The sequence below is a fragment of the Parasteatoda tepidariorum genome, chromosome 6, assembly GCF_982258835.1.
Source record: "Parasteatoda tepidariorum strain Cologne lab strain chromosome 6, Ptep-v5.0, whole genome shotgun sequence".
Lineage (NCBI taxonomy): Eukaryota > Metazoa > Arthropoda > Arachnida > Araneae > Theridiidae > Parasteatoda > Parasteatoda tepidariorum.
This window is the reverse complement of record NC_141760.1, coordinates 30,859,632-30,875,199: the sequence shown is the minus strand read 5'-3', so window position 1 is coordinate 30,875,199 and position 15,568 is coordinate 30,859,632. Positions and strand designations below refer to the sequence as shown.

Below are 15,568 nucleotides of genomic sequence, written 5' to 3'. Positions count from 1 at the left end.
AAGTGTTCTCTCCCAACAAATTTGAATTTTTGACCCACAGATTTTTAGATTAGAATCATTAAATTTTCTTTGGATAACCTTTTATATAAATATTTGCAACATTGTTTTGTTTAGCTTCAATAATTCCTCAAGCATAGTTAGATGTACAAAAGGTAAAAATGACAAAGGAACCAAACCTTTAATCAACCTGACTAACCTATTGGAATCATGTTTCCCAGATTGCAGTTACTTCACCTCAATTTTCCTTTTATCAAATCTGAAACCGTTAAAAAAAATTAGTTTGTTAATGGTTCGTAAAAGAAATCAGCTTGTGCTCAAATCAGTTAGTATATTTAAGTTTAATTCCCTTGAACCATTAGTATTTTATATTAGTACTAAAATAAAAAACAACTTTTAAGATCAAAAGTTAATAAGTTGTTCCACTTTTTATATTGAATAAAATACCTGTAAGAAATCAAATGCATATCTCATAATCTTTTCTCTTCTTTTATCTGTCACTATTTTCTCACATCTTTTACAAAGAGTTTTTTGTTTTTAATTATGATCTGGTAGAAAACTTTTTTGATTAAAGCGTAGCTTAAATTTATGTTTACTATGTACCACTCTAACATCATTGACATTGCATTTATCAGAAAACACTTATTTTAATCTTGCTGCTTTTGGTAATTAATCTTTATGCTTAGAAACCATCTGGAGAGAGACCCAAGAGTCTTTTGGATAGAATAATGATGCTGGGTGAGGCTCAAGATCAGTGGCGTAATCGTGTTGAAGACAAGGATGCCAGTCAGTTTACAGTTGCTGGAAAAATGGTTCAAATGAAATATTCTCCACATTCAAGCCCTGTTATTAGTAGGAAAAAATATAGCCCAAAACCAGTACAAGGCCGAAGTAAAACTAGTGAGTTCCTTTTTTTTTTCTTCAGATGCCATAAGCATTTTATTTAATTGAGATTTTCCACCCAAAAAAATTTAAATGTGAACTTTTTTTCACGTTTCTGTAAATGATACTTTTATATCATGTGGCTTTATTACTGTGTTTTTCTGTCTTTAATGAAACTAGAGATGTAGTCCGTTCAGTTGTGTAATCTAAATTCAAGCTTGGACTAAAAAGCATAGTTTTTCTCACTTTCAATTTATTCCGACTAAAACAAAAATTCGTTTATTTGGAATAAATTAAAAATAAAAATGTATTTTATATAATAATCTTAAATGTGAAATCAACTGTAAGATTATTAAAAAAATCTTGTGTCTGAAAAATTTTGTGCTTTCTTTGAAGTGAACTAAATTCTTCACTTTTCTTCTGAACAAGTAATAAGAACAGGGAAGAGATTTTTCCGCTTTTTTCACTTTTATCTCTTGAATTTCAGTTTTTTTAAATCAAAAATTCAGATTTTTCTAAAAATTTCACTTTTTTTAATAAGTATTCCGCTTTTTCAGAAAATTCACCGATTTTCAAAGAGAAACAGAGAATTCAAACTACATAGCTACCACTCCTTTCTCATTTTTACTTGTTTTAGCTATTTTCTCCCCTTTTACTCGCAGCAGATAAGATTTTCCGAATTTTTTACCCGCCCTCCAGATAGATCCGATTTTTGTAGTTCAAACGACGCTGCTTCTGACAAGCCTTTTAGAGGTCCCAAGCCTGGAATCTGCTAATATCTTGATCTTATTCACACGATTTTAATATCAAACATAGCTTTTCATATTTGCGTGTTGCGATTCTTATTCACACGATTTGAATATTGTATGTTGCGATTCTTATTTACGAGATTTAAAAATCCGATATTGTGATTCGTATTTACGCCTTTTTAAAAACCTATGTAGCGATTTGTATTCACGCAAGTTTAAAATTCAATGTCTTGATTTGCGCATGCAGTTTATAATATCAAACATTGATTTTCGTATTTATACGTGATTTTAAAATAAAGCATTGGGATTTGCATTCACGCATTCTAAAAATTCATAATTCTTATTTATGCAATCTAAAAATTACGCATTATGATTCTTATTTACGCGGTCAAAAAATTGTGAATCGTGATTTGTATTTTCGCGTTTTAAAAATTCTATATCCCAGTTTGTATTTTCTCATTTTCAAAATTGTATATCTAGTTTCATATTCATGTGATTTCAAAATCCATAATTGTTATTCATATTCACGCAATTTTAAGATCAACTATCGCGATTCTTGTAAGAACTAAATTTTTTTAAAAATTAGTTAATATAAAGGTGACTGTTTTTCTAACGACGATTATTAGTATATGTAAGTATTACAACATCAGAGAAACTGGAAGGGAATATATTCAAAACTTACATTCTGTGCTTGCAAAGAAGATAAAATAGGATTTGTCACAAGATGTTTGAAGAGGGACTAACGTCTAAATATAGCAAACATAAAAGATATAGCAAACAAAAGCAATCACTTAAAAAGGGATTTAATTAAATTTTTTTTTGTTAGAAAAAAAGTTAATTAACTCATTATCAAAATTTTATTTATAATTGCTGTTAGTTATGCTATAAAATGCAAAATTCTTATCAAATAAAAAACAATTATCTAAACAGTTGCTGATTCTCATGTAATTTTTCAAACTAAAATAGCAATTTTTGTATGTTAAGGAGTTACTATATATTTCTACTTCACTGTTATTGATATGTTTCAAAAGGTTCTAGTTAGATTAGTCTATAATGTGAACATAATGATTCGGTCCATTGTTAAAGTTTTTTTTTTCAATATAATTTAAAATGTAATATTACTGATATATTTGCTATAAATCACATGACAGTATTTATTAAAAGAAATGAAATATTAATGTATATTCTCAGTAGTTTTAATTTGCTAAACCACTTAGTTTTTCAAGTAATAATTGCCTCTTATGTGAACTGAGGAAAAATATAATTTCCAGCTTTATTTTTTCAATTGGTAATTTTTATTTTCACTAAATGTTAAGTAAAAATGTAATCATTTACATAATAATAGATAAGTGCACAATTGTATCTCAACACAATATTTATTACCTTAAACTGTCCTCAATTTATTATTAAAGGGTTGCGCTTGCATAAAATTTACTATTGTGGAAATTCAGCTTTTTTTGCCTTTTGGCTAATCTCATCCCTGTAAGAAGATGAAATAAAAAATCTACATTTTGAATAAATTTCTATACTAAATTTAACCTTACTTTGTCTTTAATGTCTTTTTGTCAATACAATAAATTTAGATGTGAACTTTTTTCACATTTCTATAATTGATACTTTTACATTATGTAGATTTATTATTGTTCTAATGTCTTCAGTAAAACAAACTGTGAAGTGGACCTAGTCTGCTCACTCGGGTAATCAAAATTCAAGCTTTGACTAATAAGCATAGTTTTTCATTCTAAATGAAACAAAAATTTATTCATGACAATATAAGAGTAATAAAGGATACTTGGATTAACCTCTTAATATCCAAATCTTAATTTTTTATTTCTATTTTGTGTAGCAATATTAAAATGAATCAATTTCAGTTCTATTTTATGATGTTCTATTTTATTATGTTGTTTTATTTTATAAGGTTCTAATTTATAATGTTGTTCAATTTTATAATGTTTTATTTTAAAATGTTCTTCTATTTTGATATGTTGTTCTATTTTAAAATGTAGTTCTATTTTGAAATGTTCTATTTTCTAAAGTAGTTCTATTTTATAATGTTCTATTTCATACTGTTGTTCTATTTTATAATGTTGTTTATTGAATTTTTAGCTAATATTCAAGAGCTTTCTAGTTATGTCAGTCAAAGTACACCTTCCTCACCTTATCATTTGAGTAAAAGCCAGTCTTCATTGATCACTTCTTGTAAGTTATTTTAAGCATTTAAAAAAGATCTTGTATAAGAATTTTTCCTCAATTAAATCAGTATTATTTAAATTTAATTAGGTAGTACTTCAGAAATTGAAAAAGTTTCCTGTAAAAAAACCACTGTTCAAGTTCCTAAAATTGATGATGATGACTTCACCTCCTTCTTTAAGTCCGTGAAAGATAGAATCAGTGTTAGTGCTTTCGATATTTCAGATGAAGTTTTTGAATCCTTGTCATCAGCTTCATATGAATTGTAAGTACATTTCCTTATTTTATTGCATTTCTCGCTAAGTGCTATGATCTAGTTTTGTACTTATATTATTTTTATTACATAAGTATGAAGTAGATCATATGAAACCTCTTGGGGACCAATTTTTTAAAAATTTGTTCAGTATAAACAGAAAACTAAACCTGGTGACGGTAACACTTAACAAGCAACAGCACAAAGCATAATCATATCAAACATATCATCATATTATTACATTGTGTACTTTGTGTATACTTAAGTTTTTATTGTACACTGAGATCTAACACACTAAGATCAGGATTATATTATTTTTTTTCCTTTCATTTTTACAAAAATAATGTTTTTTTAGTTTCTGATTCGATTTAGGAACTCTAGAAACAAATTTTTCATTTATGCACTTTTATTAAATGTGATTCGGATAGTAATTGGAGACTTATTTTAATTAGAAATTTTTAAACTTTTTTTGTGAACTTTTTAATCTATTTATTAGGTTATATAATCAATGCATATTTTCTGCATTGAATTAGTTTACATTGCTAATCATGGATATTTTTTGATATTTTTAAAGTTTGTTTTATTAAAATTCAAAGCATATTTTTTCCATTTATAAAATTTTTTATTGATTTTTAATTCAAAATGTTGAAAAAGTCATTTCACTTTTTGTCATCTTATGGAAAAAACAAACACATTGTGAATTATGAAAGAATAAATTAAAAACAATTGTTTAAAATTTTGTCATGTGTTTGTTTTGTTTACTGTGTTAGCAAAGTTCTTTCTGTAACTACATTTCTATTTTATTTTATAACCCTCATTGAACAGCTGATCCTATTTTGGGTTTATGTTTACTACTGTGGAACTGCCTTGTAATTTTGAACCTTATCCAGAAGGCAAAGAAACTCCTGGATCAAGTATTAGGTAAAATTTTGCCTTCATGGAAGACTTTTCGATGGAACAAACCCTCTTTTGCTCTACAATGACAGGAAAACCACGAAAAACCTTCCACAATTAGCCTGACGGGAAGGGGGGTTTAACCCATGATCCGTCTACTATTTAGAATATTATATGTCAGCACTGTAGTCGGTGCGAGACAGGTGTGGAATTTGCATCTACCAGCCATTGCTGGGATTCAAACGCGGTTCACCTCATCGGAAAGAGGACGCTCTATCTCCTGAATCACCAAGGCACGAACATTCCTATTGAAAATATTAGACCCAAATGGCGCCAACAGTATTGAAGTGTTATGCTAAGCTGTTCCTTAAATGCTAATATAGTTTCCCTAAATCGCTCCAATCATTATAAAAAATTGCTCTTCAGGCTAAAAAAGAAGAAAAAATCATTTACATGTCTTTTTTTATTCCTTCGCATTTTTCTAAATTATATCTCTACTGTTGACTTTGAAATAATGTAATATTAATTAATTTATTTTTAGGTTGAATTATGGCAAATCTAAATTAAGAATGAACAGAAAGCATGCCGCTTCTGGAAATCCTCTGAGGCTATTGGCTTCACGTTCTGATTTAAAGCATGATTATGAAGAGATCTATAAAGGTGTTGCCGAAAGAGAATTGGAACGAATGAAACTTGAGAGATGTAGGTTTTTAATTACATAATAGTACAATGAGTTTTGAACCTGAATCACTAATATGTACATACAATTTTTTAAAAATATATTTAAGCAATTTATTTTAGTTTGTTGTATTATTCTCAGTAATAGCTAAGAATGCTTTATTTCAAGTGTTCTTAATTACATCTATTTCTTTTTAAAAATATAGTGATTGCAAACTACCTCGGAAATATAGTTTCAACTTAAGTACTTTTAGGGGACAAGTTTTGCTGCAGGGTTTTTACATTCGTGTCCAAAATTTAAATAAGTTGAATAGTGAAAGAAATTGTTTTTTTAACAAATGATAAAGATTTGCTGTAATTGAGATTAAAGCATTCTGATAAAGCTTAATGAAAAGTTTTGTTTATAGACATGATATGGTAACTGTGTGAATGGAATTTATTAGTTTATTTGCAAGGCCATGAAACATGAGTGTTTTTTTAATGAGAAAATCGTTTCATTTACAATTTCATTCTGCTGCTATATTTTCTAAAACTGATTCTCCTAATTTCACTAAAATTTTACTTAGAACCTTCATTCACTTCTATTATTAAAAAAAAAATAAATTTAAAAGATGATTTAGTTTTTTAAGAGCATTTGTTACAATTCAGTTCTTTAATTGTATATACATTACTGTTAATTAGAAAATACAATTTACAAAGTAACGAAGTTGTGGAAAGAGAGTATGTATTTTTTTTCCTTTGCAACTTTTTATGTATTGTACGATTTATTTTTGTCCTTATATAATTAATTACGTAATTTTGATACTATGCATGGTGCATTACAAAAATCATCCTGCAGTTTTAAATAAGAAAGATAGTAAAGAAGCAATATTATTTTGTAATAAATACTTCACTTTTATTATAAATGTTATTTTATTCAGTATCCAGTCACTTTGTGATAAATGCTGTTAATGGAAAATGTTGCTGTATTTTTTATTTTTTTTAACAATATTAATCAGATTCTTTTTTTCTTATGTATACATGTATGTAGCCCATTAAACAGTTTTATGGTTTAATTCTAGATTCCAGAAAAATGAAGTGTGTAAAAAATGTTAATTTTAAATTAAAGAATAATTTTCATTTTCAAACCTAAGTTTTTTAAATATAAATCATTTTTTATTCTTGTATTGCATATTTAAAATGCTATAAATTGCTGTTTTGATTATGTGTGATAATATTTTAGTGGCCAAAGGATCTCCTAGCTTAGCACTCTCTGCTCTAGCAGGATTAGCTAGTACAGAAGATTTTAAAAATGTAGCACTAAAAAAGGGATCCACCAATGATCTTTCAGATCAGAATACGATTTCTCTTATGCAGATAAAAGGTAATTATTTATCTTTTCTTCTACAAGCATAATGTTTGTGAGGTTAAATTATATAAGTTATCATAATTATTATATTAACTTTGGTAATAATTATGATATTAATTTTAAATATCATAATCATTATAATAGCTTTGGTGATTATAATATTAATGTTAATTATAACTATTCCTTTAATTTATATGAAGAATAATTACATTTTCATTTAATTTCATTGATGAAAATTAAAAGTGCCTTAATTAAATTAACTTCTTTTTTGTAAGTTAAAGTTTTAATTCACCCATATAAATATATGACTCACTTTAGAGGCATACATTTTTGACAATTTATTACAATCTTTAAAAACCCATATTAAATTGATTTCAAAATGTGGTTCACTTTAATAATTGTCACAGTTATTTATTTTAAATGAACTTGTAGGCAAACTTCTGCACAGTTGACAGATTAGTTTTGATAGAGCTTGGAATTAAACCTATATTTACAAAATCAGTTAAGAGATTAAAAAATTATTTTAAATGTTCACAATCATGTGATCACAATCTTTAAATTTATTTTATTTTATCTTTATTATTTGCTTAATATAAGAATAGTTTTCATTTTAAGGCTAAAAAATATTTTTCTTTTAAATCTTAATTTCACCAGTTTTTTCTTCTTCGTTATAACCGTTGTTGAACAGCAAATCCAAATTTGAGTTTACCATGGGAACTTGGAGAGAACTTTGCGACCTCAACAGATTTAATGTGCACCAGTCACCTTTTAATACACAAGGATTCTTTGGCTAACTGGATTCAAACTCCCGTTCTCACGAACAGGAGTCGAAAATCCTACCAACCAGACTACCCCGGCCCTAATCTTATTAGTTTAGAGAAATAGATATTTTTTTCGTTGATAAAGTGTTTAAAAATTAATATATTAAAATAAATAAATAAATAATTGAAATTCATTGAGCTCACAGATGACTAACTGAGTCTGTGTTACAGCAGTGGAGCTCCCATCCTGTCTTTGCTGAATAAAATTTGATATCTATTTTAAGTAGCTTTATTAAATTATTAAATTAATTGGTTTAGCTTTATTAAATTAATTGGCTTTTCTGATGAAATGTATAATTTTAATATATTAAGCTGACATATGATTTTGTCAGTGAAAAATTTCTGTTTATTAATGATTAAAATTTTTTTGTAAAGAATTTATAATGAGTTCTTTATTGAAGGGCGTAGACGAGCTCAAGTGAGATTGGTGGAGTCAAAGTCTTCTTCATTGAATCATGGAGATAGTTATGTTTTGGTAACTCCAACTCAAGTTTATTGCTGGCATGGAGAATTCAGTAACGTTATTGAACGAGTGAAAGTAAGCATTTAATTTTCTGTAATCTTTTAATAAGTTATTTTAACATATATTATTAAAGCTGTAATTTGACATTCATAGAGAACGGATATTTGTTTCTACAACTTTTCACTGGAAGTAAAGCTTAATTTCTTACTCTTTACTTTAAAGACGGTTGGTATTTTTTTTTTTTTTTAACATATTAAAAATTCATTTTTATTAAAATTTGTTTAAGTAATGTATGTATGTAAATGGTTAGAAAATGTAGCTTGAATTTTTTAGACAAATAAAATTTAAAAATATATAATACATTAATCTGTTTTGGGGTATTTTCGAAAAAAATTATTTTGAACTAATGAAATTACATACTGAGATAGTTTCAAAAGTATCTTTACATCAAATCTTATTGAGAACTAGTGTGCAATATATTGGACATTCAATTTGCTCAATTTTTTCACTTAGAAAATAATATTTTAAGAAAATATATTTTGTTTATCTGTTTTTATGGAGTTATTGTCTAATTAAAAATACGAAAGGATTTATCCTTCTTGATTGTAGTTTTTTAACTGCAGCAAAAAATTATAAGAAAGGTAAGAAATTAAATTCAAATTACCTTTTGGACAGTTTATGTCATTAAAGTATTTTATTTTTTCAATCTTGTGGATTTTGTTCTTTGACCAAAATGTGTTGAAATAGAAAAGGATGCTATACAAAAAACACTACTATAAAAACCATTGTGTACTAAAAAAATGTTAAAAATTTAAATTTATCATTTTTTTTATGTAACTACTAAAAAAGTAAACAATGTTAAAATAAATTTCAGTTTTTTAAAAAAAAAGTTTTATTGCATTTATGAGTTTACTTTTTTCTAAGTTGCATATTTCTTGTCAGGATTTAAGCTTGAGTCTCAAAAGTATATTAAAGTGCATTGAATTAATTTTTCATTTTTTTAAGGCTGCTGAAGTGTCTAATTTGATCCAGAGTTGTAAAGACCTTGGTTTCAAAGGCCAAAATGAAGCTATTATCATTGAAGAAGAAAATGAAGCTCATACTGAACAGCAAAAAGAGTTTTTTGAAGTTCTTTCTATTAAATCCCCTGATGAAATTAGAGTGGCCGGTGCTCCAGATGAAGATGAGGTATTTGATTTTAGCTTTTTGAGCTTGTTTTTCTTTTTAGATGTACTTTCTTAGGAAAAAATAAATCTTCATTTCCTGATTTATTTTTGATTGAACTGTAATTATTATTCTGAAATATTAATAAGTAAATAACTGAAACGTTTTTTATTATATTTTTTAAAAATAATTTCTGCATTTTTATTTAATTTATTTTTTAAGGACTTTTATGAAATAGATAAAAATCAAAATGGTTCATGTCTCTTAACCCATAGACACCTTGCTACTGGGCCATAGTTGCTAGTCAAGACTCTAAGGCAAGGTCTTGGGTTCTAATACCAGTTTTTTTAGGACATTTCACTAATCCTAGAGATATGTGGCATAACTTAATAATTTTTTTTCCTCTAATTCCTTTGTGTATATATATATATATATATATATATATATATATATATATATATATATATATATATATATATATATATATATATATATATATATATATATATATATATATATATATATATAAAAATATATATATATATGTATATATATTTATATATATATATATATATATATATATATATGTATATATATTTATATATATATATATATATTTCTCATACATATAGATAAAAGGTGTCTATTTGTTATTTAATTTTTTACATTTATATTTTTAGTAATTAAAGGACTTAAAAGCTTATTTATTTATTTTTGTTATTCATTCATTTATTTATTAATTTTTTTACAAAATTAGTGGTAAAAAGGCTAGGCACTTTTGATAGAATAAACATTAATTACTTGAAAAAAAAAGTTGTTTAAAATTGTAGGATATTTATTATTAAATTATTTTTTTCCCCAGTGGAAAAATTTGTTTGCAAATTTTAATTGCTATTTGCTATTACAACAAAATTCATTTTGTATTTTTTATAGCTCTATGAAATAGCCATTGTTAGTACAAATGCTGTATATAAACTTGGAGACAATGAACTATTGCCTTGTGATGAATTTTGTGGAGTTGTGCCAAAAATTGATATGCTAAAGGCAGATATGGTTTGTATTGTCATGTCTATTTTTAGCATCATATTTTGATAGTTATTGTTGTTTTACATTTTATTAAAGTTTTCACTAATTGAAGTAGCAAATAATGTGTAATATTTTTTGAAAAAGACAACTTGTCAAAAATATGTGTTATATATAAAGTAGGGATTAGATAGTCCTTTTTTAAGACACTAACTGCATTGTTATATTAGCTTGTTTATCATATAATGTATTGGTGTAAAGTAAAAGTATATGCAACTTAAATTTTTTAAACAATTTCTGATTGCAATCTAGTTTAACTAATAATACTCATACTATAGTGTTCGAATTAATTGGGACAAGCAAGATTTTCTCATTCGAGTGGGTATGGGATTGCCAGTGATGTCCCGAGCCGCTTCAAAACAGTTATATCTGCCTTGAGCTGCGGTGACGGTTAGATCTTCACTATAATTTACTCGTCTGACTAGTTTTAGTGTATTTGTAGTTCAGTTGTGAGAATTTCAGTGTGGAAACTGGTGGTTATAATTTTCAGTTTTGTCTAACACAAGTGATGCTCTTATAAAAGATGGATATTAGTCCGAGGAAGCGCTCAAAAATTATCGCACTTAATGAACACACTTCTATGACTGTAAGATATATCGCTACAGCAGTTGGTGTAGGGAAATCTAGTGTTTCCAGAATTCTCAGAACATTTCAAGATTCCGGCTCATCCACTCCAAAAAGAAAAGGAAAATGTGGACGCAAACGGAAAACTACTCCAAGAACTGATAAAAGTCTAATAAGAAATAGTAAAATTAATCCAAGAAAGACGAGCACAGACCTCCGAAGGGATTTATTGGATTGTGGTGTTAATGTGAGTACTTCAACTGTACGAAAAAGGCTTCTAGAAGTTGGACGTAAGGCAAGAAGACCAAGGAAAAAACAATTTCTAACTCAGAAAATGATGAAAAAACGTTTAGCATGGGCCAGAAAATACCAAAAATGGACCGTAAATGACTGGAAGAAAGTGGTTTTCAGTGATGAAACACATTTATTTGTGCAGGGATACAAATCAAGTGTAGATAGACGAAGTGAATGCGAAAGTCTGAGACCAGATCATATCCAACAGACAGTAAAACACCCTTCTAAACAAATGTTTTGGGGTCTCTTCACAACAAACAGCACTGGAAGCTTAGTGCCTCTAAAAGGCATGATGAATTCAGTCAAATACATCGATATATACATAGTAGGATTGTTCCATTCATGGAAACATTCGACGGAACATTTCAACATGATTTGGCCCCTTGTCACAATTCCAAACTGGTCCAGAATTTTATGCGAGAAAACAAAATAAAAGTGCTTGATTGGCCTGGTATTTCATCAGACCTAAATCCCATTGAGAACCTGTGGCATATTCTAAAGAATAGCTTAGCCAAGATGAATTGCACGACAGCAGAACAAATGATAAAAAGTGCTATTCAAGTACGGTTCCACGACGATGAAGTCAAGAACATGTGCGCTACACTAGTGGAATCAATGCCAAAACGTGTTCTTGAAGTCATATCTGCTGAAGGAGGACATACTTCATATTATTACAGACATGTATCAATGTAACTTAAGGTATGTAATGATTAAAAGCTAAAGTTTCAATAAATCACTTTTTTTTCATTTGTCCCAATTAATTCGAACAGTATAGTATCTATATATTGTTTGTTTTGTTTTTAATTCAAACAAATTTACTAAGTTCTTAGGAAATTATAACAACCGTTGTTTCTTTCAATTATTTAAGTAAAAGAGTATAAAAAACTTAGTTTTATGAAAAAATTCTAAGTTCAATTTTTAATTAAGTATTAAATTCTTTTGAAAACTATGCAGCTAATTAAAATTAATGTAAGTGCAAGTTACTTAAATCTAAGTCAATATATTTATTTAAGAAAAAAAAAGAAGATAACTTATAACATTCTGCCAATTTACCAATTGCACTAATCAACAGACGTTACTAGCTTAATTCTGGCATTTATTTACATTTGGACTTTGTTTAAACCCATATGAGTGAACATGCGGTTTGCTTGCTGCCAAAGGGCAGAGTTGTAGGTTGCTACTTCATATCAAGTTGATATTTTTGCCACCCAGTTGTTGTCATTAATAGTATATAAACTCTATGAGCATAAGTAGGGCTCTCATCTGTACTCCATTGCTTCACTTGCTTATTCCCAATTCTTAACTTGGTATTTCTGGTGCTTCTTATTTACATCCTACCTGGCTCATCAGTGTGACATCCTCATGTCGTCCAGGCTCACTGCAAGCTTTTTCCCAAAGCATGAAAATAAAATTAAATCATAATAACGCTCTTTTGACTGCAAAGACTGGTTGCAGTTGTACAGATTTAACAAAAATTGTGTTTTGCGTTTCTATACCGGAGTCTCTAATTGTTTTCTCTAGTGCTGAATTAAACAGAGGACATGACATGGAGATAAATATGTATGCTTATTCTTAATTCTGATATAATAAGACATGATATGTTGCGGCAGTCAGCAACTCTGCCCCTGGTGGCAAACTGCGCATTTACCCATACAGGAGTATGTATTGTCTTGTAACGTTCGTTGATTGGCGCAGTTAGAGATTGATCAATCGATGAACTATTACAAGCAATTTTTAGAAATATAGCATCCCACATAAATATTAAAATTACGTATAAAACTTAAAATAAATAGTATGAATAATAAATATTTTTAAAATTAAATGTAAAATATTTTCTTGTGCAATAATTATTACAGCAATACTTAATTTTTACAACAAACAATTAATTTAAATTGAAACTATTCATATAATACTTTTTACTAAATATTTATCATCTTTAGTTTTTTTCCATTTCATCCAGTTTTTTCCGCCTCTGTTTTTATCCATCTCTTTTTTCTTCCAATGCCTGGAATGAAATCTGCTTCTTCTGAAAGAAATCACAATCTTATTGCCAATGACATCAAAAATTTCTTAATCATGTTAATTTTTGATAAAATGTAGATGATTAGTTTGAATTTTCTAATGTTCAAACAGGCAAAAATATCAATGTTTATAATGTATATTTTAAAGTTAAATTTTATTGAGTTGTTTTATTGAGCATTTCGTAGAGTGATTTGTGTAAGATTTAGTATGTTTTCTTACTTTGAGTACATAGTATAGTTTAAGTTTAGCACATTTGTAGTATATTCAAGCTTGTGTGCCATAAAGTGATACATTTTATCCATGTGTATCCTGTATTCTTCATAAAACTAATTGTAGCAACTATAAAACAATCATAGCATTTAAATGCTATGTTTACTAAAACAATTAAAAGACTTTCCTTACTAAATTTTATAATTATTCTTGGTATACATTTTCACTTGTTAATATAAAGGTTTAGAAAAATGTACTATGTCTTAGTTAAAATAATTAGCTTTATTTATTGATGTATAAAATATTTACATTATGTTAAATTTTTAAAATTAGTACTGTATCTGCAGTTAAAATGTTTAACTGAAGCATAAATGTTTTACAGATTTATGTTTTTGATTTTGGCGCTGAAATGTATGTTTGGTGTGGAAAACTGGCAACATCTGACCTCCGAAAATCAGCTGTTTCATTAGCTAAGGAATTGTGGGATACCGGGTACAACTACTCAGAATGTGATATAAATCCCTTAAATTCTACTTTTGGTATGTTTGATTTTTGTTTTGTCCTTTTTTTTCTTCAAAGAAAAACTTTATTAATTTATTATTTTATTCTAGATAGAGATTAACTATCCTGTAATGTATTCAAAGGAAGTAGAATTTTCTTTGTGCTTTATGCCACCATCTACAAAATTTTCCTATTTCCATTTCAAGATGCTTTTTAAATGATTCTCTACAAATTTGAAACTTTTAATATTTTTTTCATCCAATAGTGTTTGCATTGTAAGAATTATCACCATGTTGTAACAGTTTTTTGATACAACTGTGTATTTTAATATGGAGAAAAAATTTTACAAGTTAATAGGATAATGAAATTTTTTTTGATGTTGTATTATTTAATTTAGTTATGATCACTAGTCTTACTGTTGGAGACCCAATGTTCTGAGTTTCATTAGTCAGCATCATCTGCAATTTAAATCAGTAAAAATCAACTATTTAAGGCTTATATTATACAGTTTTGTAACCTATGAGTATATATGATACATTATTGTGTGGAAAATGTGAAATTAGCATTTAAAATAGAAACATGATGTGCAGACCATGTGAATATCTATTGTTATATTTTATCCTCTTCATTATTGTTTAATCAAATGTTTTCACAGGCTTGATTGAACAAAGAACTATGTTTCCAAAATGTGATAAATTTTTAAAAAAATATAATAATAAAAAATCTTATAAAATTTTGAGGATTTATTATAAAATTTTATTGTTCTTAAAGTGCATTATACAGTCGGAAGAACATAATAATAGTTAATAAATGATTCAAAACTATAACATAGAATAAAAAATTAATACAGAATTCATTATAATAACATTTATAATCAATATGATTTTTTTAAAAATTAATATGATGTTTAGAATATGTTTTTATGTTTTCAGATGGACCCATAAAAAATGAAGATAGCAATAGACCTACATGGGCTACATTTACAAAAACAAGCCAGCATAGAGAGCCAGTTCTTTTTAAGGAAAAGTTTTTTGACTGGCCTAATATACACCCTCTCATTACAAAAAGGACTTACGATGAAAATCGCAATAAGGTATATTAAGATCATATTTTTTCAAAATAGGAATGTTGATGTGTGACATTTTTGCATTTAGACTTAACCATGGTTCAAGTATGTTAAAAGTGCTTTTGACTGGGATAATTATTTAATGTAATATTATTGGATGTTTGTTTTAAGTATTTTATAATAAAAAAGAGTGGTTCTAATTTAAGTTACTTGATACATTCTTAACTGAAAATTTTCAATTGTGTTTGTGGTAGTAGCTTTTGTAAGCAGGGCTGATTTTGCTCCGGAAAAAATCTGGATTTCCGGATTTTTCGCTAACAGTGATCCTGAAGTTTCCGGAGATTGAAGGTCCAGACATTTAAAAAAATCATTGATCACAGAAGTTTCCG

General features: G+C 27.4%; 1 protein-coding gene across 2 annotated transcripts in view; it reads left to right on the top strand.

Annotated features, from left to right (window-relative positions):
• Window positions 1–15,568, top strand: part of LOC107439598 (supervillin) — a 41,078-nt gene that overhangs the window by 5,255 nt on the left and 20,255 nt on the right. For both annotated transcript variants that reach the window (XM_087165592.1, XM_087165594.1), the window contains exons 4-13: window positions 684–897; window positions 3,735–3,827; window positions 3,909–4,083; window positions 5,507–5,667; window positions 6,866–7,006; window positions 8,214–8,350; window positions 9,281–9,463; window positions 10,373–10,492; window positions 13,995–14,151; window positions 15,046–15,206. In XM_087165592.1, coding sequence (XP_087021718.1) covers window positions 684–897; window positions 3,735–3,827; window positions 3,909–4,083; window positions 5,507–5,667; window positions 6,866–7,006; window positions 8,214–8,350; window positions 9,281–9,463; window positions 10,373–10,492; window positions 13,995–14,151; window positions 15,046–15,206 — 1,542 coding nt within the window. The remainder of the gene's footprint in view (window positions 1–683; window positions 898–3,734; window positions 3,828–3,908; window positions 4,084–5,506; window positions 5,668–6,865; window positions 7,007–8,213; window positions 8,351–9,280; window positions 9,464–10,372; window positions 10,493–13,994; window positions 14,152–15,045; window positions 15,207–15,568) is intronic.